The 23,658-nt window shown below is 32.2% G+C and overlaps 1 protein-coding gene across 12 annotated transcripts in view; it reads right to left on the bottom strand.

Annotated features, from left to right (window-relative positions):
• RAPGEF2 (Rap guanine nucleotide exchange factor 2) overlaps positions 1-23,658 on the bottom strand; it is a 245,627-nt gene that overhangs the window by 88,140 nt on the left and 133,829 nt on the right. For 9 of the 12 annotated variants that reach the window (XM_046656205.1, XM_046656208.1, XM_046656213.1 and 6 more), the window contains 3 exons: positions 20,571-20,646; positions 18,556-18,723; positions 16,165-16,182 (listed from right to left, as the gene is read on the bottom strand). In XM_046656205.1, coding sequence (XP_046512161.1) covers positions 16,165-16,182; positions 18,556-18,723; positions 20,571-20,646 — 262 coding nt within the window. The remainder of the gene's footprint in view (positions 1-16,164; positions 16,183-18,555; positions 18,724-20,570; positions 20,647-23,658) is intronic. The other 3 variants (XM_046656206.1, XM_046656211.1, XM_046656215.1) reach the window with 1 other exon arrangement.

The following is a 23,658-nucleotide window of genomic DNA, read 5'->3' as shown; positions in this document are numbered from 1 at the left end:
CTTTATTCATAATTGCCAAAACTTGGAAGCAACAAAGATGTCTTTCAGCAGGTGAATGGATAAACAAACTGTGGTACATCAAGACAATGGAATATTATTTGGTGTTAAAAAGAAATGAGCTATCAAGCCATAAATGACATGGAGGAACCTTAACCATATAATACTAAGTAAAGTCAATCAGAAAAGACTACACACTGTATGATTCCAACTATATGACATTCTGGATAAGGCAAAACTGTGGACACAATAAAAAGATCAGTGGTTGCCAGCGGTTGTAGGGAGATGAACAGGCAGAGCACAGAGAATTTTTAGGGCATAGAAAATACTCTGTATGATATTATAATGATAGATATATGTCATTATACATTTGTCCAAACCCATAGAATGTACAACACCAAGAATCCTATGGACTTTGGATGAATATGATATGTCAATATAGGTTCCTCCTTGGTTAAAAAAAAAAAAATGTACCATTCTGGTGAGTGATGTTGATAATGGGGACAGCTATGCATACGTGGGGGCAGGGGTATATGAGAAACCTCTATACCTTTCTCTCAATTTTGTTGTAAACCTAAAACTGCTCTAAAAACTTAAAGTCTTAAAAAAAATTAAGTAAATGGCATCAACAGGTAGAAGCAGCCCAAGTGTCCATCTGTGAATGAATGTATAAACAAAATGTGGTATATACATACAAAGGGATATTATTCAGTTTCAAAAAGGAACACAATTCTGTTTCAAGCTAGAACAAGGATAAACCTTGAAGGCACTACTCTAAGTGAAATAATCCAGTCACAAAAAGAAAAACACTGTATGATTCCACTTACATGAAGCACCTAGAATAGTCAAATTCATAGACAGAAAGGAGAATGGTGGTTGTCAAGGGCTGAGGGAAAAGGGTAATGAGGAGTTATTGTTTAATGGGTATGGAGTTTCAGTTTGGGAAGATACGAAAAATTCTGGAGATAGATGATGGTAATGGTTGCCTAACAATGTAAGTGTGCTTCACCCAGATATACACTTAAAAATGCTTAAAATGGTCAATTTACAAGTTATATATAGTTTACCACAACAGATTTTTTAAAAGTAAATGGCAATTCAAGAACTAAATAATCAAAGTCTACAACTTTCATCCATCTAGCCATATCCCACACATCCATGTGACAAAAATCTTCTCCAACTTTAAGTCAAATTACCCCTGTGCTGATGGTGTCTGACCTTATATGTGAAGATTTCCCATTGCTTGCTTCTCTCTGGAAAAACGTGTCACTTCTCTCAAGAAGGAAACTAACTTAATCAGGGAACCTGATAGATGAAGTCAGAAAATCACACATCCTCAGGCACTGATGCTTTTCTATGCTGAGACTTGGTGTGATTTTTCTCACAACCTGGCTTCTTTCTCACAACCTACATATCTCTAAACTCATGATTGTTAATACTGAAATTTTACTATTCATACTATCTTGTACATTGAAACACAATTGTGCCAGTTTATAATATGCCAAACACTGCTTAAGAAATAAAATACAAACTGAAGATTTAAGAGAATCCCATACTACAGATTTGACACAAATAAGAGTAAATCACACTAACCTTGAAGTACTGTAACTTAGATTATATTCATCCCATTCCTTAACCATCTAGATTTAGCAAGTGGCATTAAATAGCTCCAGCTAGAAAAAGGAGCATGTAACAATTTTCTGCCCTGTGTCAAGAACATCTACTAACTTCTAAATTATCAGTAACAATGATCCAAAAGATAGCGATTACATACATAGTTCAGAAAACTACTTAATGTAAAGCCCTTCCATGCTAAATTTAATACCACGGTATTCATTTATATTTTTTCCACTTAAAGTATTTGCTTTCTAATTACTACGAAATTGAGAAAAATGATCTGCTCTTCTCAGTAATTATTAATCACATTTAGGATTAATATGTGTTTATTTATTTATAATATCTATGGTGTTTATCCACAGATCTCCATGTGCTTTATGAACATAATTAAGCTTGGTCAAAACCCAAGGGAAGCAATAAAACAATGTATTCATCTTTCATAGAAAAATAAAGTGTATTAGATTATAGAGTTAGTAGTTTAGAAGAATACAAAATAGAACTCCAGGTTTCTAGTATCATTTACTTCACTATCCACTATATATTATTGATTTCTTCCCTCTTCCCCCTGCCCCAGAGAAAAACTATAGAGGGTGATGAAAATTTGTGGGAGCAGCAGGAAGAACTTATTCTTTGATATCTGGAAACGAGAAATTTTATAAATTTGATTCCTAATGTTTTATTGTTCACCAAAGAAATGATATTTAAAAATGCTATTTTCTATATAAATATACAAACCAATTAAGTACTAGGTCAATGAAAAATAAAGCTATTGTACTAGGTATGGTCAGAAGTTTTTCTTCTCTTTTCCTAAACCCAATACGCATTCCCCCATTAGTACTATGATTTCTTTCCAAAAGAAAAGTTGATTATCTGACAAATTCTTTATACCATAACTCAGTCCTACATTTCCCATAATCTCTTCCATCTTTGGGTATACCTCAGACAGGTCCTTCACACAGACTCTCCCAAAGCAATCATAGAGGAAATACGGGCTAGAATTTTATGTTTTTATTTTGACCAAATAAAATGATACTCCAGGTTCATTATTAAAAATAATTTAATTATGAAATAAAATGAAAGATACCAATACAATGTCTGACATAATAATTGTAGAATAAATATCTGAGTTAAATTTAAATACAGGCTTTAGAAATACTGGGAACCTATTACTTAAATTAGGACTTAGTATCAGAAAGATCTAACTGAAAGTCCAAAAAGATCACCCAGATATACTCCAAAGACATGTTCCAAAGAAATCTTTAGGCTATTTCTTTAATAAAAAGTTTCTGACAACAAACTGTTTACGTTGCATCTGAATCATAATTGGAAAATTAATGTAGTAACCTATCCATAATAAAGATGCTCAATATTTACATGGAACATGTTAGAAGAGAAAGATTAAAAGATGGCATGAGGGGCCAGCCCGGTGGTGCAGTGGTTGGATTCACACAATCTGCTTCGCAGCCTGGGGTTCATGGATTCAGATCTCAGGCACAGACCTACACACTGCTCATCGGGCCATGCTGTGGTGGCATCCCACATGCAAAAATAGAGGAGGATTGGCACACCTGTTAGCTCAGGGACAATATTCCTGAAGCAAAAAGAGGAAGATCGGCAACAGATGTTAGCTCAGGACCAATCTTCCTCACCAAAAAAAAAAGATGGCATGTAAAACAAGTAAAATAAAGAAGCCTGTAAGTCAGTGAGAAATTCCAACATAAAGAGTGGTGCTTTTAAAAATGCACTTATTTGAAAAGTGAACAAACTTTATTAGCTGATTTAACAAAGCTTACTTCATTTCCTAGGACCTATTTTAAGAAATGACCAGACTTCATCTTGAAATGCTCAAGGTTTCAAAGGTAGAGTCCTTATACACAGGTCACAAGAAAAGCATTTCACTGCTTTTTCTAGGGGAAAGGGCCTGAAAGTGGGCTCTCTACTATAGTATTTCACAAAGCTACACTCCAATGTAAATAGCAATTATCTTTATTATTAATTTGGCATGTAACATTTTCTCTTATGATTAATATGTTTGCATGAGCACAATGAATTGTTAATTATCCCTCTATTTTTATTTAACAAAAAGAGAAATATTGATCATAAACTGGAATACAAATTAGTTGAAGGCAGAGACCATACAACATTTTATTTATTTGATATTGTCAATGATAAATTATGCTTTATCTCTAATACCTAACACACAGTAATTGCTCAGACAAAGGATGAATGCATAAATGATTCCACTTAAACTTTTTCAAAACTAACCTGTGAAGTACTGTTACACTGGCTTTAAGATGAGAAAACAGACATAGGATAGTCTGTAGCCACAAAAGATGTCCAATTTGTTTACTGACAAAATTAAGTGTTTTAAATAACTCGCCAGGTGAAAAGAGTAGGCTAAAACCAGCAAATTTAAATATAACAGGAATAAATATAAAGACCTACATGTGTACCATCAAAATGTCACTTGTACAAATAGAGGATAGGGGAGATTAGGCTGGAGGAACAATGCATATGAGGGTGGGAGATGGGAAGAGTTATCTGTAAAATTGAGCTGGCCAAAGGCTCCATATGAGCCAATGTACAATGCCTTAAAATCCTAATACAATCTCAGGTCACATTATCAGACATGTAATGTCCCAAGCAAGGAAGACAGGAAGTTCTGCTGTAATCTGTATTTGTAGGGTAATGTAGGACCTTATCATCTAAGTTATAGCAACCAGTTCTAGACATCATGACTTAGGAGAGATAATGAGTAACTGTAGTGTTCAAGAGCAGAAACCTAGGTGATAAGGTGTCTAGGAAAACTACAAGAAGTTAGGAATGTTTAACCCAGAGAAGAGGCTTAGTGGAGTAGGATCTCTTTAAATATCTGAAACACAGTTATATGAAAGTGGAATATGAATATTCATTTATGTTGCTTTAGAGGATACTTAGAACCATGAATTAAAATTATAGAGAGAGAGATTTTAGCTAAACATAAGGAAAAGTTTCTTAATAATTACACTCTTCCTACAATACACAGTAGCTGCTATGATTTACTAAAACTTTACTTTGTTATCAGGCAGTAGGGTACAATTTTGACACATATTATGTAAGGACTATCTTGCAAATATCAGCTCTAAGTGTAATTAAAAATCCTAAAGCAGAGGCTGAATGCCAGTGATTATATAGAAAAAAATAATTTGTTTTAAGATATACTTATACTGATAATTAGACAATAGTTTATAGGTTTTCCTTTTAACATCATTACTTTGCTAATTAAAAGTTCCCAAACTTAAAAATAGGTAAGTGAAAGGTGATTTTCTTAATGTTAGAAATAATTTGAACTATTAAAAATTGTACATACCTAGATAATTGGTTTTAAAGAAAGTTTTAAAACCCCTTGAAATTACCTACTGTATGTCTTTAATATTCTTAAATATTACCAAAATATGTCCAATATTTTCTGGTGCAGAAGTAAGCAATTTTAAGACAGTGTTTTTTCACTTCTAAAAACTAGGACTACTTTCAGACAACTTTAAGTTGTTTTGATTCATTAAAAAGTAATACTTACAAAAGATCTTTCAGCAGGATTTGGCTTTTGTTACTTATCATATTAGCAGACCTAACTTTTAAAATACACTAATTAATTACATGGTCATCCTTTGTTACGATGTGGTACTACTTATCAGTGAAAATCCATGTCTATATTGGAATGAAACTAGAAAGGTTAAAGAGGAAGAAAACATGCCATGCTTTACTGATGAGCGATAACATGGTTTGAAAAGGGAAAGCACTTAATTACAACAAAAAAAGACTGATGAATCAACCAAAGGCTATCATCACTGCAAATATAACTCAGTAATTGTTCTTCACATTGGATATTCTATACTCCAGCCTATTTCTTTTAAAGGTACTTAAATAGTAGGCATCTAAAGTGGTTGAATTATTTGATATATATCTCTTTGGGATCAAATTTAAAGTATAAGTAACATAAAAGCAATATACGTTAAATTCTTTTTTAAAAATAAATAAGTTTACGTATTGGGAATGGAAAGGACCCATGTCTATGTTTGACTCTATCTCAGTGACCATGAACATTGAACATGTTACTTAACCTCTTTGACTTTAGCATGTTTGTCTCCTAAGAGTGGAGACACCATTGCCCAGCATTTAGAACTGCAAGAGGTTTAATTGACAAAATATATGAGAAAACACCTAGCCAACTAGTATATATCATAAGCATTCAATAAGGGTCAATTTTATTCCTTCCAAGATAGTCTAAAAAGTCGGTTGCACTCAAGGTTTGGGCAACCCATTGATCAATGTTGTATAGATAGCTGGGATTATTATCCTTGTGCAGATAACCCTGTGTGGAATTGTTAATGCAGGTGGATCTACAACGCCACTCCTAGAAATATTAACTAATACTAATTCTGGGAGTTTGATACAAAGACATCAGCATATAACCAAGATACTGCTGAGCACCGATTACATGCAGCACAAAAGGTATACAATGGCATACAAGATGATATCTGCTTTCAAAGACTCTATTGACTCTTCAGGAATTTAACTTTTAACAAATATATTTTCATTTTTAAAATCTAATGTCTTCAAATAAACATCAAAATGTCTAAGTTCTCATAATGGTTCAATAATCTTCATTCTAAAAGAAAATGACAATATTTATAAATGGGAGTATTAATCAATGGACTTCACTACCAGGAATAAAATTGTGACTGCCTCTCTGTTGTAATTAAATATATTCCAGACAGGAAATGCTTCCAAGTAAATTTGCCTGGAAAATAATTAAATATAGAAGATTGTCTCAACATAGAAAATATTTTAGATGCCACAGAAATATTTTAAATGTTCTCTTGAAAAAGAAGTTAGCCTACTGATATGACCACATGAACTTAAGATGACAACATTCAATCTTCCTTCTCATAAATAAATGAATAAACAAAGCCCAAACCACACATGTAATTTCTCCCTCTCCTTAAAAGCTCTTAAAAGGCAGAGTATTTTACCTATTCATATTTTAGTTGTATTTTGAAATTTTCAATTACTACCATGCTGATATTTTAAGAGGATAATATAAGAATATTTAATTGAATATATCATACAATTAAAATTGTTAGAATTGCTCACAACTGGCCAGATGGATCATATTCATGGAAGATTATATCTCCTTGTTGTACCATAAAGTAACAGTTCACAGTACTAACCATAACCATAAATCTATAATGAAATACTAAACAGAATAAGGTATTCACTCATCCATTCTACATTTGACCCCAAGACTAACTGGGCTACGAGAAGAAACAAGAAATCAGGGATGAACTTCAGAAAACATCTTGGTCAGTTTACACATTGGGAGACATAAGTGAAATGTTCATCACAGGAAATGCCTACTAAAAGATCATCTTAGAGCAAATGTATAACAAAATCTATTTTTCTTGATGGCTGGTATTTTATAGGAAATAAATAAATGTATTTTCAAGGACATAAAGCAAAATAAAAATTTATCAGACCAAGATTTAAGAATATATATCACACAATCCAGTGGGTTTTTAAGATTAAAAACAAAAACCAAAACTAATAAGATATTAATATTATACTCACATTACTAGGAAGCATGGTATTTACAATAAAGGTAAAGATACAGTAGGGACGAAAAAGAGATAATTATTTAAAGGAGAAATTTCTCTAAGTGAGAAATGATGCATGACTGTATAGTGACCATTAACCCCACAGAATATTCACGTGGACATTTTAGCTTCCACCAAGGGAAACCCACCATTTCACATTTGAGGAGGGGGTAGTTCCAGTCCCTTTCCAAAGGCAGCTCTATCTTTCAGATATTTTGCGTTAGTAGCTGATTACTGAATCACATTGAACCTCAGAGCACGATCAAGAGTAGTAGTCTTAACATAAGCAGAACAAGTGGATAGAAAAGATTGAAGGCAGCATCTTTATTTAGACACAAAACAAAAAATGGAGCCAGTTAAAAAAAAAAAGAAAATGGATACTCAAAGTAGAGGATAACGAAGATAGAGTTTTAAATACATAGCTAGGTTATTTGTATTTATTTTGTACTATGAAACAAAAACAATTTGTAATAAATTAGATCAGATTATCCTGAACATTAACTATTAATCACCCACACTATGCTGTTAAAACTATCCACGGTAATCTTTTTTTGAGGGTTTTTGGGGGGAAGCACCTTAAACTAGTCTTATTGTATTGGTGTCAGACGAAAAACCCATTTTAAAGGTTATCTAACAGACACTTTACATTTATGATTATACCATACTTTCATACCACACAAATTTTTGCATAAAAGATTTTAAATTATTTTATAATTCCACATAACAGCTCATAATTATCTTAATACAGAAGGGGAGTCAGAGAACTTTTTTGGGAGAAAAGAGACTGCTAAAATAAAATTCCTAAAGAAAAAAAAAAAACTTTAAATGAGAAATGCTAAATAAATTAGGTAAAAATATCTATCTTTAAAGATCACTGCAGTAACAACAAAATGTATTGTTGATAACCATCCAATACAATTAATATATTTAAAACACAATTATTTAATGTAAAGCATTTAAAAATACTTCTGGTTCCACCCCAAGTTTAGCATAGGATCTTTCCATTTTCTCCTAGTACCCATCAGGGAATTAAGCAGCAAGAAGGAAAAGGAAGTAAGGAGAAAAGTCATACAGCAAACAAAGTCCGGGCCAGCTTCACAGGTGTGTCACACAGGGCCCGGTGCTCAAAAGGGCCCCTACACTTGGTTTTTCCAAGGAACACTATTTTTATTTGAAAAAAACACATAATGGACAAACTAAGGTTATTCAGACTTGGGCATTTGGCAGACATTTTCTTGAAAATGAACAAACTGAGCTTGTCACTTCAAGGAAAACAGCTGATAGGACTTTGTTTGCCAATGACAAAACTTTAGCTTTTAAGTAAAAATCGGACTTTTGAAAAATTTATATCCAACATCATTAGTTTTACAGCTTCCCAATAATTGAGGCCTTTTCGAATGAGACTGGCAGTGATATTAACAAATGTCATTTTTTTTGATATTGCATAAGGTGCCAAAATTTGGAGGACTGCTTAACTCAGTGACCAATGCATATTACAAAATCACGCATGATATTACAAACCATGCATGAGTAAAAGGATCCATTCGCTGTGTAAGTAAGACCAATGGGTTTTAATAAAAGAGAGTAAGACAAGTTGACTGACATAGTTTCACATTCCTCATTGCAACTAAACCTTTAAGAAACTACCACCTGTCAAATTTTGGTGTAGTATATCAATAAGATTATTTGAAAAAGCTGTTAAAATACTCCTCCCTTTTCCAACTACCTGTGAAGCCAGATTTTCTACCTATATTTTATACACTTCAACCAGAAGAGCATCACAACAGATTGAATCCAGGAGTAGATATGAAAATCCAACTGTTTTCTATTAGGCCAAATATTAAACATATTGGCAAAAGTATAAAACAACACTACTCTTCTTATAATTTTTCTTGTTTTGTAAAATATAGTTATTTTTCACTAATAAAAAACCCTTAGCTAATGTATAACGGGTTTACTATTTTTAAATTAATGAATGAATAAATATTTTTAAATTTCTGTTTCAATTTCTAATATGGCAAATAATGATATAGATAACTCACATAAACAAAAGGTTGTTGGAGCCCTCAAAAAGTTTTAAGAGTGTAGAGGAGTCCTGAGATTAAAAAAAATTTGACAACTGCTGCTCTAGGAAATGAACTAGAAAATAATCAGCCTCTTAGCTCTTTTAAAGAATGCACAGTTATCAACTCTCTTTAGATTCCTTTAATCAAAACTCTGTGTTTCCATAAAATACCACTTCAGCTGAACCCTCTAACAACTTAATCCACAAGCAGGATAGTTAGCTACTCATAGTCCTCCAGGCTAACTAGAGTTAGTACCAAAATTTAGGCAAACATTTGTAACAAGGAGAAATGAAACATCTGGTGAGACCGGCTCTGTGGCATAGTGGTTAAGTTCACACACCCTGCATTGGCAGCCGAGGGTTTGAGAGTTCAGATCCTGGGTGTGGACCTACACACTACTCATCAAGCCATGCTGAGGAGGTGTCCCACATACAAAATAGAGGAAGATTGTCACAGATGTTAGCTCAGTGACAATCTTCCTCAAGCAAAATAGAGGGAGATTGGCAACAGACATTAGCTCAGGGCCAATCTTCCTCACCAAAAAAAAAAGAAAGAAAAGATGAGAGCTATCATGTGCTCATCAATGACACTCATTGTGAAGCGCATCAATATCATCAAGAATATCAACAATGCCAAAGGATTCTCTACACCCCAATTGGTTGGGGATATGCTTATTCCACCAATTAACAAATGGTAAATGATCTTTTTTCTAAAAACTCGCCTGATATTCCAAAATTCCTGATGATTCAAATAGCTCTTTTAAGGTTCAGTTTTAAAAAGTTGTATAAAGAAATGGACAGAAAGTAGAAGTGTTCTAATAATCAGTGAAAGAGAAATGTTATAACTTATAATGAGATTTTAACTTTATTTTCTAACACTCCCAAATGCCTTCTGGATTGTACCAAAACCACAGGCGAGCAATTATCATTGTAACCTCACAGACATCTGAGTAAAAATCAAGACAACCTGAATATTTTCTTTTATCATCCTCAAATCCTTCCCTTCTGAATCACTCCACCATTTAGCCCAATCAGCAATTAGTATTTCAGAATTGGCTGTCTCTGCTGTCACATTTCTCCCCTAGGGTAGCAATTCCAAATTCCAAATTCCATCCAACTAGCGCCTACGTTCCACTTAGAGAAAGGAAGCCTCAAGAAAAAAAGATAAGGCTACTTGATCCCATACTAAGTTCATTAGAAATTGCTCTAATACAAACAATTACTCGGTAAGGCTTTTTTCCCCCAATATATTCTATAATTATTGTTTTCCAAAACATTTTAAAGTTATTTTTTTTGCCCATTTGTAATTTAAACAATCAGAAAGGATGCTAGGTCCATCTGTGAATTAGATATATTCAAGTTAGTCAAACGTTTACTACTGATATTCTTAGCAGTACTGAACCGTACACTTTAAAAATAGCTAAGATGGTAAATTTTACGTATGTGTTTTTTTACCAAAGAAAGAAAAGAAAAAAGAAAAACCATTGAATGATGCAATTTGAATGGGTGAATTGCATGGTATCTGAATTATAACTCAATAAAGCTGTTATTTTTTAAAAAGTATAAGTTTGCTCCTAATTCATTTTTAAAAGGAAAAAAAAGGTTTACTGCTGAGATATAAAGACTAATTTTTTGACAAAATAAGAGAGAAAATTTACATAAATATGTACAAAATATAGTAGGCATTTAAAAATTATTTTAATATAAATAATTAACATATTTCTTTTCACGAGTGATTTAAACCTAACACCTATGCTAGAGTTTCTTCCAGAAGTCAATAATATCTTCTAGCTAATAAAAAGGCAGTTCAGGTTAATAATGTTTTAACACTGGATTCAAAATCAAAAGAAAACATTTCTAGTCACCCGATATTTCAAATAGTGAAAACAGACAACTTACGACTGATAACTTAATTGTAAAAAGATCAATTCAGCACTGGTAGGAAATAGGTCTAAATATCAAAGTAGATTCTTCCAAAGAAAAGAGACATTTTTCAAATCAGCATGTGGCACTGCAAAACCTCATGACAGAAAATAAAAAATAAAAAAAGATCACATGATAAGAAATGAAACAGTCAAAGATGAAAAGGATCTTTGCTGTGGAGACTAAAAGCTAAATTTTAGCCAAGTATATTTAAAACATGAACAGGCACAGAAAGCCACCAGTGTTCACAATTAGGGGCAGGACAAAGTAGCAGTGATCTTTCTGACAAATAAATTACTTGAAATATTGCATGACTTGCTACACAACACCCTTATTACTTTCAATTTCCAAGTGCAACCAAAAGATGGGTCCAATTATGACATCAATACAAGCTTTCTTTCAAGAGGGAATGAAAGAACAGTAAATCCCAGTGGACACGGGAGTTCTGCAGCAGAGATGATGTAATATATAAAAATAGACATCCTCTAACAGAAGCTGAAACTTGTGTAAACAGCACACTGCATACTACTCTCAACTGCCTTGCATGAATTTGCAATGCGTACTGTTAATAGCACGAGAGAAATCATTTCATGTTTTAAACTATTTCCTGATTTACATTTCAATTTCTATACATACTCAACAGTGTAATTTGTCAATCTATATAAATTAAATCAACATAAATACCTGATTATAACTGCAACAAAGAGAAATAGTCCCCCTAAGGCAAGGAGATTGAGACCACCGCAGCAGTTTTAACATGCTGCGTTTTGCCAGAAATTGCAGCACATATGGCACAGTATTGTTACGTCCACCTATTGTTCAAAGACCCTTCCACAGGGATCTGTCTGCAAGATGTTTAAATGCAACATGATCTGGGTGAAGAGGAACCAGTTAACCTCCTGATAATGAGTGTGAAAAGCAAAGGATACTTTTGACACTTCTCTTTAAAAGACTCTTTGATGCAAATATAAAACATCAGGCACGCAATAATAAATAATGTCTAGCAAAATTTGTGGGGTTTTTTTTTATATATATCACTCCTCTCTAACACTCTTGCCACAACTCTGTTTTCCATTCTTTATTACCTGATTCAGTTTTCACATTTCTATTGGGCTTTCCTGGATTAAAGAATATTTTCTTTTGAGCCAAGGCATTAAGACCATTCAAGAAGCCATGCCTTATTACTCAGGGTGCCCTGTCTATGTGCCTCCATAGTACCTGGAATTCCCTACATTTTAGTTGCCCATTTATTTATCTATATTCCCTGTGAGACTATAAGGGCAAGATATAAGGTCTTGAGGGCAAGATTCTGTCTGTCCTGTAGACCTTTATAGCCCTAGAGTCTGGCACAGACCTGAAACAAGGTGGGCACTCAGTACATGTCTGTTAAAAGAATAAAAGTATGTAAATGAAAATACTGAGCTTTTCCTCTCTATGATACAAGAAATAGAATACGAACATTTTTGAAACTCTATCCTATTATAATTCACAAAGAAGCACGGATGGCAATATTGAAGACAAAGTCTTTAAGTTCAATTGAGCAAACATATGCTTGATGAATTTAAATTAAAGAAGAATGAAAATACTGAAATAATTAAGAAATCTCCCCTATATTTGAATAATTTCTATATAAGTATACAAAGAGATTTTAACATATCATATGAATAACCTGTAGTCATGTGGGATATGATATAAACTGATTGTTATAAGTTAAAATTCTAAGATCTTAATATTTTAGGAAATTTAATAGATACACAAGTCATTGATATATTACTCAAAACGTATTCTCTTACTTTTATGTAGCAAATATTGGATTAAATGAAGGAGAACTCAGTAAAAAAATTAAATAAATAACTGAAATAATAAGTGACAAAGAAAAGCTATAACGTAAGTGAAAATATTGCCTACTTCTAATTCAAGTACAATAGCTCAAGTCAAAAAGTCTAATGCCAAATAAATGTGTGTAGTGACAGAAACAATGTAATTTTTTCATGTTTCAATATCTAAACAATTTTTGAAACTAATCAAACCTACCAAGAAGTCCTTAACTGAAGATGAAACCAATCTAAATCAGATCTATCTCTAAAAAAAAATCTACTTCAGAGATATATAATATGTAACCTAAGAATAATTAGATAACCATTATAAAAAATAGGATTTATATTATTATAAAGCATAACCTGATAAAAATGGGACTTATTTACATAAGCCTCATAAATGAACCAATCTTTTATTGGTGCCACATTTTATAGATATTGTATTATCACTGACTATAATTAAAAACTATTCCCATATTGGGCCGGCCCCATGGCTGAGTGGTTAAGTTCGCGTGCTCCATTTCAGTGGCCCAGGGTTCGGATCCTGGGGGCAGACATAGCATCACTCATTAGGCCATGTTGAGGCGGCGTCCTACATGCCACAACTGAAGGAGCCACAACTAAAATATACAACTATATACTGGGGGGATTTGGGGAGGAAAAAAACAGGAAAAATAATTATTCCCATATTGTATTATACACTGCATTCAACTTACATTATATTAACTTAATTTTACGCAATATTTTTCATTACTTTTGTACATCTTCCCCAAGAACTTTAAGCCTAATCTACTGAAAAAATTCAATACATAATCATTAAACAGTGCTCTGAAGTGTATATTCACATTGTAGAAAAGGACTACTGATAAAATGTGGGAGAATCTTTTTATACAATCAATAGTTTTCATTATTTCAAAAATTTTGCATTGATTGAAACTTGATGAATATGTTTTCTGTTATACTGTGTTCAAATCCTCCTAGTTCAAATTTGTATAAAACAGAGCCACATTCTTTTGGGGGAGTAGGAGTGGGAATGGAAAGTCAATCAGAACTTCAAAGTGTGGAAAGGATTTTAATTATGCAACCAGCCAAGAAAGGCTGGAAACTTTTGAAAAGTCCATTGGTACACATAACCTCCATAGTGTGGACAGTTTTCAATCTAGTATCTCTGTACAACTTTTGCTCTTTCAAACTGAGAAGAGAGTCGAGCCATTTTTTCATTAGTACCAGTTTCGCCATCACTCCAGTTAGGCACAAGTTAAGAAGGTCCTCTTTCTGCCCCTTAAGTCCTACTACCTCTCCTCTCCATTTTTATTATGGAACTCAGATTTCCCTGCCCACACAAACTTCTAGAATAAATTACCCATGAATGCAGAGAGGGCCTGTAATTATGAGTAAAATAAACAAAGCCTTTTTTCCCCTACCCTATTCTGAACCTGGAGACAAGGTAAACCTTTCAAAAGCCCCAAGTCAGTCCCCTTAGAGACTGACCCCAAATCTTCCACCCTTTGCCAGGAACCTTATCTACTACCTGCCTCTATAACCTTTACCAACAATAAGACTGAAAATTCATGCCACATCCTATTTTCTGGCAGTCTTAAATACAGCCTCAACCTCCACTCATCAAAATATAAGAAAATGCTAATGAAGTCATCTCCAATCTTCCCTTCTCACTGCATTTTAAAATGCTTCTTCTCTCTGCAAACCTCACACACTTGTCTTGAAAAAATGTCCTAAAAACACTCTACATGGACTATATGAGTATTCGTGTTTCTGAAGAAAATTATTATAATCTGTTTTAAACTACTGCAACACATCTAATTTTAAAAAGTGTACATAAGGTATACATCATAACTCAGTGCACATTTGAAATTTAATTCCTAGCTCTAAGTGGGAATTAGACTAACTGGTAATTTTCATACTAAAAAAGAAGATGATTAATTACATACTGATGTATCTTTTAAAATATTAAAGTTATATGTTTTTAAAGTATACTTTTACCAGATAAAAGCTCAAAACATTGATGCAATTAAAAAATTCTGATACAATTTTATCAAATTTAAAAATTGTATCAAAATTTTTTAGCTTTATCACATCATTTAAAAATTAGCAGTGCCTCTAAAATACAATATAGCAATCATGCCACCTGTGGCATTTTAATACGTATTCTCTTGTATAGAGCATAAAGTAACTGCCTCTTTTTAATTTGAAAGAATATATAAATATTTTATGCTTTCAGGCAAAGTTACTGTAATAGTCAAAGGTATTATATTGATGGTAGACTTCTTCTAATATGAATTAAATTACTCATGATCTTTCTCCTTGCAATAAGAAAACACAACTATAAAATTTTACTAGTTACTTAACCAATTAATTTCCAGAGATAAATCAGATTTTCTTCCTTGACTCCCAATTCCCTGATAACCCCAAATTTGACCCATAATTTCAAAAGAGTAACACTGAAAATCATAAATTAGTCATGTATTGGCATGAAAGAAATGAGCACAGATACTATGATAGGCCTTGATTAAAATACAGAATGAAATAAAAGTATGAAATCCAGTTATAAATAAAGGACAAATAAGAAAATACAAGCAATTTTAAATTCTTATTTCCTTTTTGACTAAGCATTTATTCTATCTGACTAAAATTTTCCCAGTGGTCTCCCAAAATGTTCTCATACTAGATTCCTGAAATTTAAAGCTTTTGCCTATAGCATTTAAAATGTAAATATCTAATGGATTTGCCATAACCTTTCACACAAAAAGCAATTAAACTTCCATTATATCTATCTGTCTATCTTTGTTTCTCGACTTGCAAAGCAGTTTAGTTAAGAACATCCACTCGTTTTTAAAAATGAGTAGGTTGCACTTTTATTCTTTCTTCAAAGAAGGCGGGCAATTCATCCCTACATTTGCACAAATAAAGCAGCCAGTACCATCACCTAAACCACTGATAGTTTCAAAGTTTTAAGAGATTTTACTAAATCAGGGCAAAATACAAAAGAATAGGACCAAGCAAAACACATCAATATTATAAACTCATTAGTTACAAGGCAAATTCACAAATAAACTTAGGTTAGTATTAGGAGACCACACACAAATTACAATACCTGAGATTTAGTGCATTCCTTTGAGCCAAAATGAAATGAATGCCATAAAGGAGGAAAGGAAAAGATGAACATTATCAGACATGCTATATAGTATATCTGCCAAAATGAAGATAATGTTAAAATTAGGTTAAGAATGACCATATAGAATTGCCTATACATATAATGTTCTCTATGTTCTTGGCCATGCACTTGAAATGCACCGGTAATCATTTAAAATCACCTGTGAAGTATGATCATGCATCTTTTAAATAAACTTTCCTCTGTCCCACCTTACTAGGGTTCTTTCGAAGAAAAGTATTTCTTTTAAGAATGAGTAAATATGACTTGGGCTAACAAAGAATAATAATTTTCATTTAATTCTTTTTATTCTGTGGTACCATATATACAAAACAAAATTTTATTGTTTTCAAATGTTAAAATCATGTATTTAGGTGAAATAATAAATATTAGATAAATATAATTAAAACACAATATGCAAAAAGAACAGGATCCAATATTTCCAATTATGACAAAGTTGTTGCCAATCTGAACTTACTAAAATTAATATCAACGTGTCAAATTTAGTAAACTAGCACATGATCCACTAGTAATAAAGTTAAATTTTTCATCTTAGTACTGAATTTTTGCTAATAAAAGTATCTGTTGACCAGGTAAGACATTTTTTAAAACCACTAAAAAAAAAAGCAATCTTGTAATAATAAAAACTACACATGTTTTTAAAAAAGGGGAGTCATGTAAGAAAAGCAAATGAAATATTTCATAAAAGGGGAAAGCATGGAGATGGGAGAGAGAAACAGTTATAAAATGACACCCCCCCCCCAACATAAGTGTGACAAATATGACTATAAAATTAAGCCAATCAGCTTTAACACTAAATTTTAAGTGACCCACACTCCTGCCAACTGTCCTTGTATGGAATCTGATTTGGAAAAATGATTCCAAAGCAGAAAGAATATTAATAACATTAGTACTAGACTAAAATATTATAATATATTATACTATTAATATGTACAACTATTTTTAATCCATATTTCCTTCTTCCAAAATGCTACATCTACACTAAAAATACTACCTTCTTTTGTAGACAACGGTAACAAAAAAACCTTTCATAGGTTTTTTTTTAATACCAAGTCTCTCCAACAGACAAACAAAGCTGTCTTTATGATGAGCAAAAAGCAACCCTTTCCAAAAGAGCTCAATGAAATGATTCAACTATGAAATTCATGATAAATTAAAATAATGCATGGGTAGTGAAAGGAGTAGGCGGGTAACTGGTGGTCAAAACTGCTTAAATATTCAAATACAAAGAGCTCTCAGAAATAGAACATATGAAGTGTGGGTATAAAATATATCATATCACTTAAAGTTACTAAAAATTGAGTACATAGTTTTAAGTCTATATAAGTTTTCCCATGCATTTTGCATTTATACTTATTTGCAAAAAGAAAGAAAAGAATAGGTAAGAAAAACAAATGAGAAACGTAAAATAGTTGTCAATTACCTATTTTTTTATCATATTTTTATTTTAAAATTAATTTCACATATAATGACTACTCATTCAATGGTATTATATGTATAGATAAACCATCTTTGACCTTAAGATGACATACATAAGAATTCAAGTTACTTCCTTTTTAAAAACAGAAATTCTCAAATACATTTGCAACTATTTTGGATTGGCCATTGGGGGAAATATACATAGTGCAGCTAAGAAGAAAGAAGGGAATAAGAAAAGTAAGGCTCTAACACAGACTATAGTGAGGTCTTGTACAAATCACTCATTATCTGTGCCTTGGTTTCCCCAAACATAAAAAGTAGCTTATCGAATATTTATGAAATAAATTACAATTAAGTGGGCTATAGCATTTAAGAGGATCTTTGAACCTGTTAGAAATACTTTAGATCATCTTTACATTGGGATTTTAAAAAGTATCATTTTAAATTGTGCTCTCACTTCATTGTATTAAAAACAAAAATATTCACAGATAATATTCTCACAATGGTATGAAAAGCTATGAAAATAATATGTAATTTTTATGTATCTACTTTTTGAATAAAAAACATGTGTGATACCAGTCACTGGGGTTGAGGGGAGGCTAACATTTTAGATTAAGGTAAAAACTTAAAATATCCCAGTTACGATTTTTACATGATCACAAAGCTGATCCTCAGAGAATAATTTAAGAAATACAAAAGCTAAACAATGTCTTTCTTATTTCAGTGCTCTTTAAAACCACTCATATTATGTGTGTTTCCAGCAAAATCTGCATGTTGCATAAGTATACCATAGAAAGGAATCATTCATCAAATAGAGAAAATTTAAGTGTTTTTTCACAAAACTCCCCAAAAAAAACTAAAGATAAATAAAAATATTATACTTTTATAACTTACCGTATGATAGCCTCTAGGCAAAGGTGGTTTGCCCACAGGATAAGGATCCACAGTGTCAATAATTGTTTGTCTTTCACCTTTCTGGTTGATTTTTCTAAATCTCCTTCGAGACTGTCGATGAGAAGCTTGACGCTGAAAATATTCCTCATTTTCATCCATATAGTCCACCTGAAATAAAACGTCAAAAAATTTCATTTCTTCCAATACAACATTCCATATTAACATCAGATGCCGAATAAAACTTACAGACAGTCCATATTCATTCATTTTGCAAAGACATTTGTAGACAAACTATCTTGACAGACTTTAAGTGTTTTTGAACTTCTCTGGAACTAATTGGTTTTGAGTAACTTTTCTTTTATGAAGAGGCATTTTCAGTTCCACTTAGGACAATATGGGTAAGTCTTGAATTTCCTGTAGTTTCAAAGGGAAGGATATTTTCAGTAGTCTTTGTACTGATTTATTAGTGAAAGATCTCACAGGATACATTACCATGCATTATGAAAGCAACTGCCCCATTGTCTTAACTAAAGCACAAAAATTCTCATGTATATAAGTAAATCTGTAAAAACCCCTAACTCCCAAATGACTCAAACAGGACTGCTAGCAGAATGGCTTTAGTAGATTACCTAAGGGTTTCTCTTCCGACTTTCATTCTGTAGATTCAGTTTCTTTTTTTATAAAATAGAGTTGTTTTAAAAAAATAATTCCTCATTTTAAGGAGAGAAGTTCTGATGAATGGACTAACAGAGAATAAAAGTTACATTAGGTTAATCTTTATCATATTTACCTAATGAAAATATGATTGCTCACAAAAGAGGCATATTTAGATTTTAAGACTACTGGCAAACCCAGGAGTTTGTATGATATCAGCAAGTATAAAATCCTCAAGGAATTTGGAAGATCAAAAATCCTTCAGACAAACACAAAATAGCACTAACAGAGGCCAAAATCTCTAGGAAATATCTAGAAGGCTTTTCAAGACTAATTGCTAGAAAGTCCCATGTATATGCCCACATTTTTCCAATCCTAAATTTTTACTTACTCACTTAGGAGTAAATTTTGTGAAATTTTACCAAAAGTTTTCACTAGCTTCGAGGAGGAAGTTCTCATTTCTGACAGAATTCCTCTTACATCATACAGACAAACCCTAAATCTTCTCTGAAAATAGACTTACAGTCACCTACCAAATACTTTATTAAATGTGAGTAAAAAGCTTCCATCATCATCTGTATTAGGCCATCACTTAGTCACAAGGTTTTCCTTCCCAGATGGGATTATGGATGGGAAATAATATGCATATCAATGTCAACTAAATGTCTATATTGGGATCACCCTCCAATCTTATCTTACTTTTGTTGCTGATTTTTTAAAAAGGGTATATATTGTCCTATATTAAAATCACCTTTATATAGTAAAGAAGGATGTGACAGGCTTTTTTGAAAGCATCAATAAAAATAATTATGTTGTTAGTATCTATTTTAACATTCTGTTTTTCGAATGTCTTATCTCAAAATACTTTTAAACAAAATTCAATTAACGAGAGAGAAAGATCTCCACAGAGTATTTAACCAGCATACTAGTCCCCCAGTGTTCTTGCAGTTAGAGAAAGGAATTGAAGTGTTCTCCTTACATTAATTGTGGCCTGAATACTTATCACTGTGACTCATTTGAAGTATCTCACTCGTTCTAATCAATATTTGGAGAACTAAACGCCTGCAATTCAAAGATTCTCCCCAAATTTCAACTAAATGGCTTTATCATAGATTGATTTACAAAGATCAAGCACCAAACATTTAGGTACTTGCCCCTTTTAAACTTTCTATCTTTTCCATTTAATTGAATCCTGTAAATAATTGTGATACTACGTTATGAATTCAAATTCATAATAATAAAGTTATGAAATAAATATACCTAAAGTTATAAAATATATAATACACTATTTAAGTAGTTTGTGAAAGTGCTTTTATTTCATAACTTTTTTTAGGAAAAAGTCTTCACAGAAGTATTCTTACCACGATCATTTCAGAAGGCTCTAAAACAATGCATTCACAGCCACGCCTAAAGCTTCCTGCAGAACGCTTGCCAAAACTAGAAAGAAAAAAATATTTAAGATATATAAATTGTGAATTTAAGCCAACCCTCCAGATAAGTAAAAATGAAAACAAAAACAACTACAGAAAATACACATTGGAGAAAGAGAAACTATCTTTAATCATTATTTACACAAAACGACAAGGAATCATTCAAATTCTTAAATTTCAGAGACATATTTTTCTGGAAAATTCCAATAAAATGTTTTCAAATTAATAATGTAACAGAGAATCAGTATGAATGTTCTTTGCATTAGGCTGTTTTAAATCATTCCCAGTTAGGTGAAGATTTAGAATATTCTAATAGGGATGGGAATTGAATCAATGGTAAATTTTAAAAATATCCAAAGCAGGTATAAAATGCATATAATTTTCTTCTATAACTTAACATGCTTAGGTTAAACATTTCTTTCACCTAAAAGTATATTTATTTTTCTAAATTTTCAAATCAACTCATACTGAATAAGTTTAAGGAAAAGATATTCAACTTAAGCCTTCTTCCTTAGTTATGCAGTGATTTAATTGGATATGCACACTAAAAGTCCATTCCTCCTGAAAACTTTGAACTAGTGAATTCCGAAAGCACCACTGCCCTATCTTGATAACGTCCACCTTAACACTGGAGCAGCTTTACTCTCTCTGACATAGCTATGTGCCAACTACCACCATGAAGAAAAAATCCCGGCGAAGCTAGTGAGTCCTGACTTGCTTTAGTAATGTACCGCCCATCCCTGCCCAACCACTGCTCCCCAAATCCTCCCTTCTCTGCGGGCAACAATTTTAGTAACCAGTTTTAATAAACTATCTTTGAAAAACTATGTGAAAAAAGTTCTTCCAAATAACTATTTTATCAAGCAATTTTTTTCCCAAGTTAGACATTTTGAGTGAAATGGAAATTCTTGTTCCTTTTATAACCCTCTTGACATGGTAGTACACAATGTTTCACATATTAGAAACCAAACTAAAAAAAAAAAATCTATGTAAGAGGAATATAGGAAAGTCAACACTCTCACTCTATCATTTGTGATCTCTAGCAAACCAACGTGACCACTCTCATAGTCTAAATTTTACTCATTTGTAGGTTATCACGTTAGACTAGGCCATTCCTTAAGTCCTCTCCTACTCCAAAAATCAATTTCTATGAAATCCATATTTAGCATATTTGAAAATTTTTTAAATTTTAAAATATTTCAAAAATATTCATACATACATTCATAGATACATACTCACACAAGCATACATATTAGAGTGCTTTTTTACAGTGGACAAAGTTTGCCAAGAAAAATATAAATCTATCTTCCCAGGCCACCAAAGTGGAGAGCACCGAACTTAACCACTAGGCTACTGGAGCTGGCCCTGAAGCTTATAACTTAATGCTACACTACAAATTAGGAAGTAATCTCAATGTGTTAGCAAAATATGTAGCAAGTTTCATGCCATCATCGCCCATTTAATTCTGTTATGACTAAGTAAAAATACATATTGCATGTTTAAGCTTTATTACTAAATAACATTAAAATCTAAAGAAAATCTCAAGTATGTGACTCTAAGTTTTATCCTATTCTATTAAATTATGGAACTAAACAAGTTTTATAAACATAATGATCAAATGGTTTTCCTTTTCAAAAATTTCATGTTAGTAAAAAAGTCAAATATCTGTAATGCATACAATGTTCATATAACACAATAAAAAAATAAAAACCTGCTAGAATTGAGTTGCTTACAAATTTTAGCAACAAAAAGAGTAACGTCCACAGAAGTAAACTATATATGGTAGTCTTTCATTTTATGCATAATTCTTGCACCACCTCCCTACTTCAGAATTAAAGCTGTAAATCCTCTTACCAATCAGCCATTAATTAAACAGACTTTATGGGTAGGAAGGTATTCACATATTTACTTGTACTAACACTATTACTTTGGGAATAACAAGTTTGCATCCTCTAAAATGTATTATAAAAAATATCTCCATAAGAGTCTTTTGGGAAGTAAGCTGCATGAGAATCTGACAAAACTCTCTTTGCAGCCACAAAAGACTCAAGTTCTACTGATGTGAACCATAGGAGAAATGGACTCCCTATCAAATTAATACCTTGAATATGCTGAGCAGAAAAGGCAAATGCACAAAGAAAACACTCTAGCAAGGGAGAATAAATTATGTCACCTATCCAAAAATCTATTATTTCAAACATAGCCAAGAACCCAGAAGGAAAGAACAGCCTCAAAAGAGCCAAAGCGTAGGTCATGAATACACATGCTAGGCCTAATGACACTGCGTTTTGGCTCTTTCCCAGAGATGACTTACTCTTAGCTTGCAAAACAGAAGCTATAAGATAGGAATGAATAGAGAGAGTAATGAAAAATGTCAGCTAGAAATTCACTAAGTCCACAAAATTCTTTTGCTTCTACTATCTGATTCTTTGAAATAATACCTATATAAACAAAACTAAGTAATATCATTATCTATGAAGTTTTTTTTTTTAAACTCTTTGACCAAGTTCTATGCAAATAAGCTGTTTTAAAAATTTAGATCTGGAAAATACCTATAGAGATAAAAAAGGAAACCAGATAGAGATGTATAGGGGATAAGATCCTCAAAAGACTATATTAAGAACAATTCTTTTAAATATTTCAGATGACTTAGTAGAAAGAAATGGAAAGAAATCTTCTGGTTTGCAAACGACACATAGATATTTAGATAGTAAAGCAAAAAACAAAGCCAGTAAGAACAAAGTACCAGACACTGTATAAAGTTTTATGTGAGTACAAGAAAGCAGTAGAGGATCCAATTTGTACACTGAAATAGTCTGTGTGAAAGTGATCAAATGCACACAGCATTTAATATGATATTAAACAATAAAGGAAGGGTTCTCATGTTTTAGTTAAAAGCCATAAATGAAAATTAGAAGTCTTTAAAAGCATTAGAATAGTAAGTTGCTAAAATAATAAATAACAAATAATAAAGACACACCTTAAAATGATGGACACACTAGGGAGGAATAAAAAAATG

The sequence above is a fragment of the Equus quagga genome, chromosome 3 (assembly GCF_021613505.1).
Source record: "Equus quagga isolate Etosha38 chromosome 3, UCLA_HA_Equagga_1.0, whole genome shotgun sequence".
In the NCBI taxonomy this organism is placed as follows: Eukaryota; Metazoa; Chordata; class Mammalia; order Perissodactyla; family Equidae; genus Equus; species Equus quagga.
The sequence above is the reverse complement of the archived record's forward strand: the minus strand, read 5'-3'. Positions and strand labels throughout refer to the sequence as shown.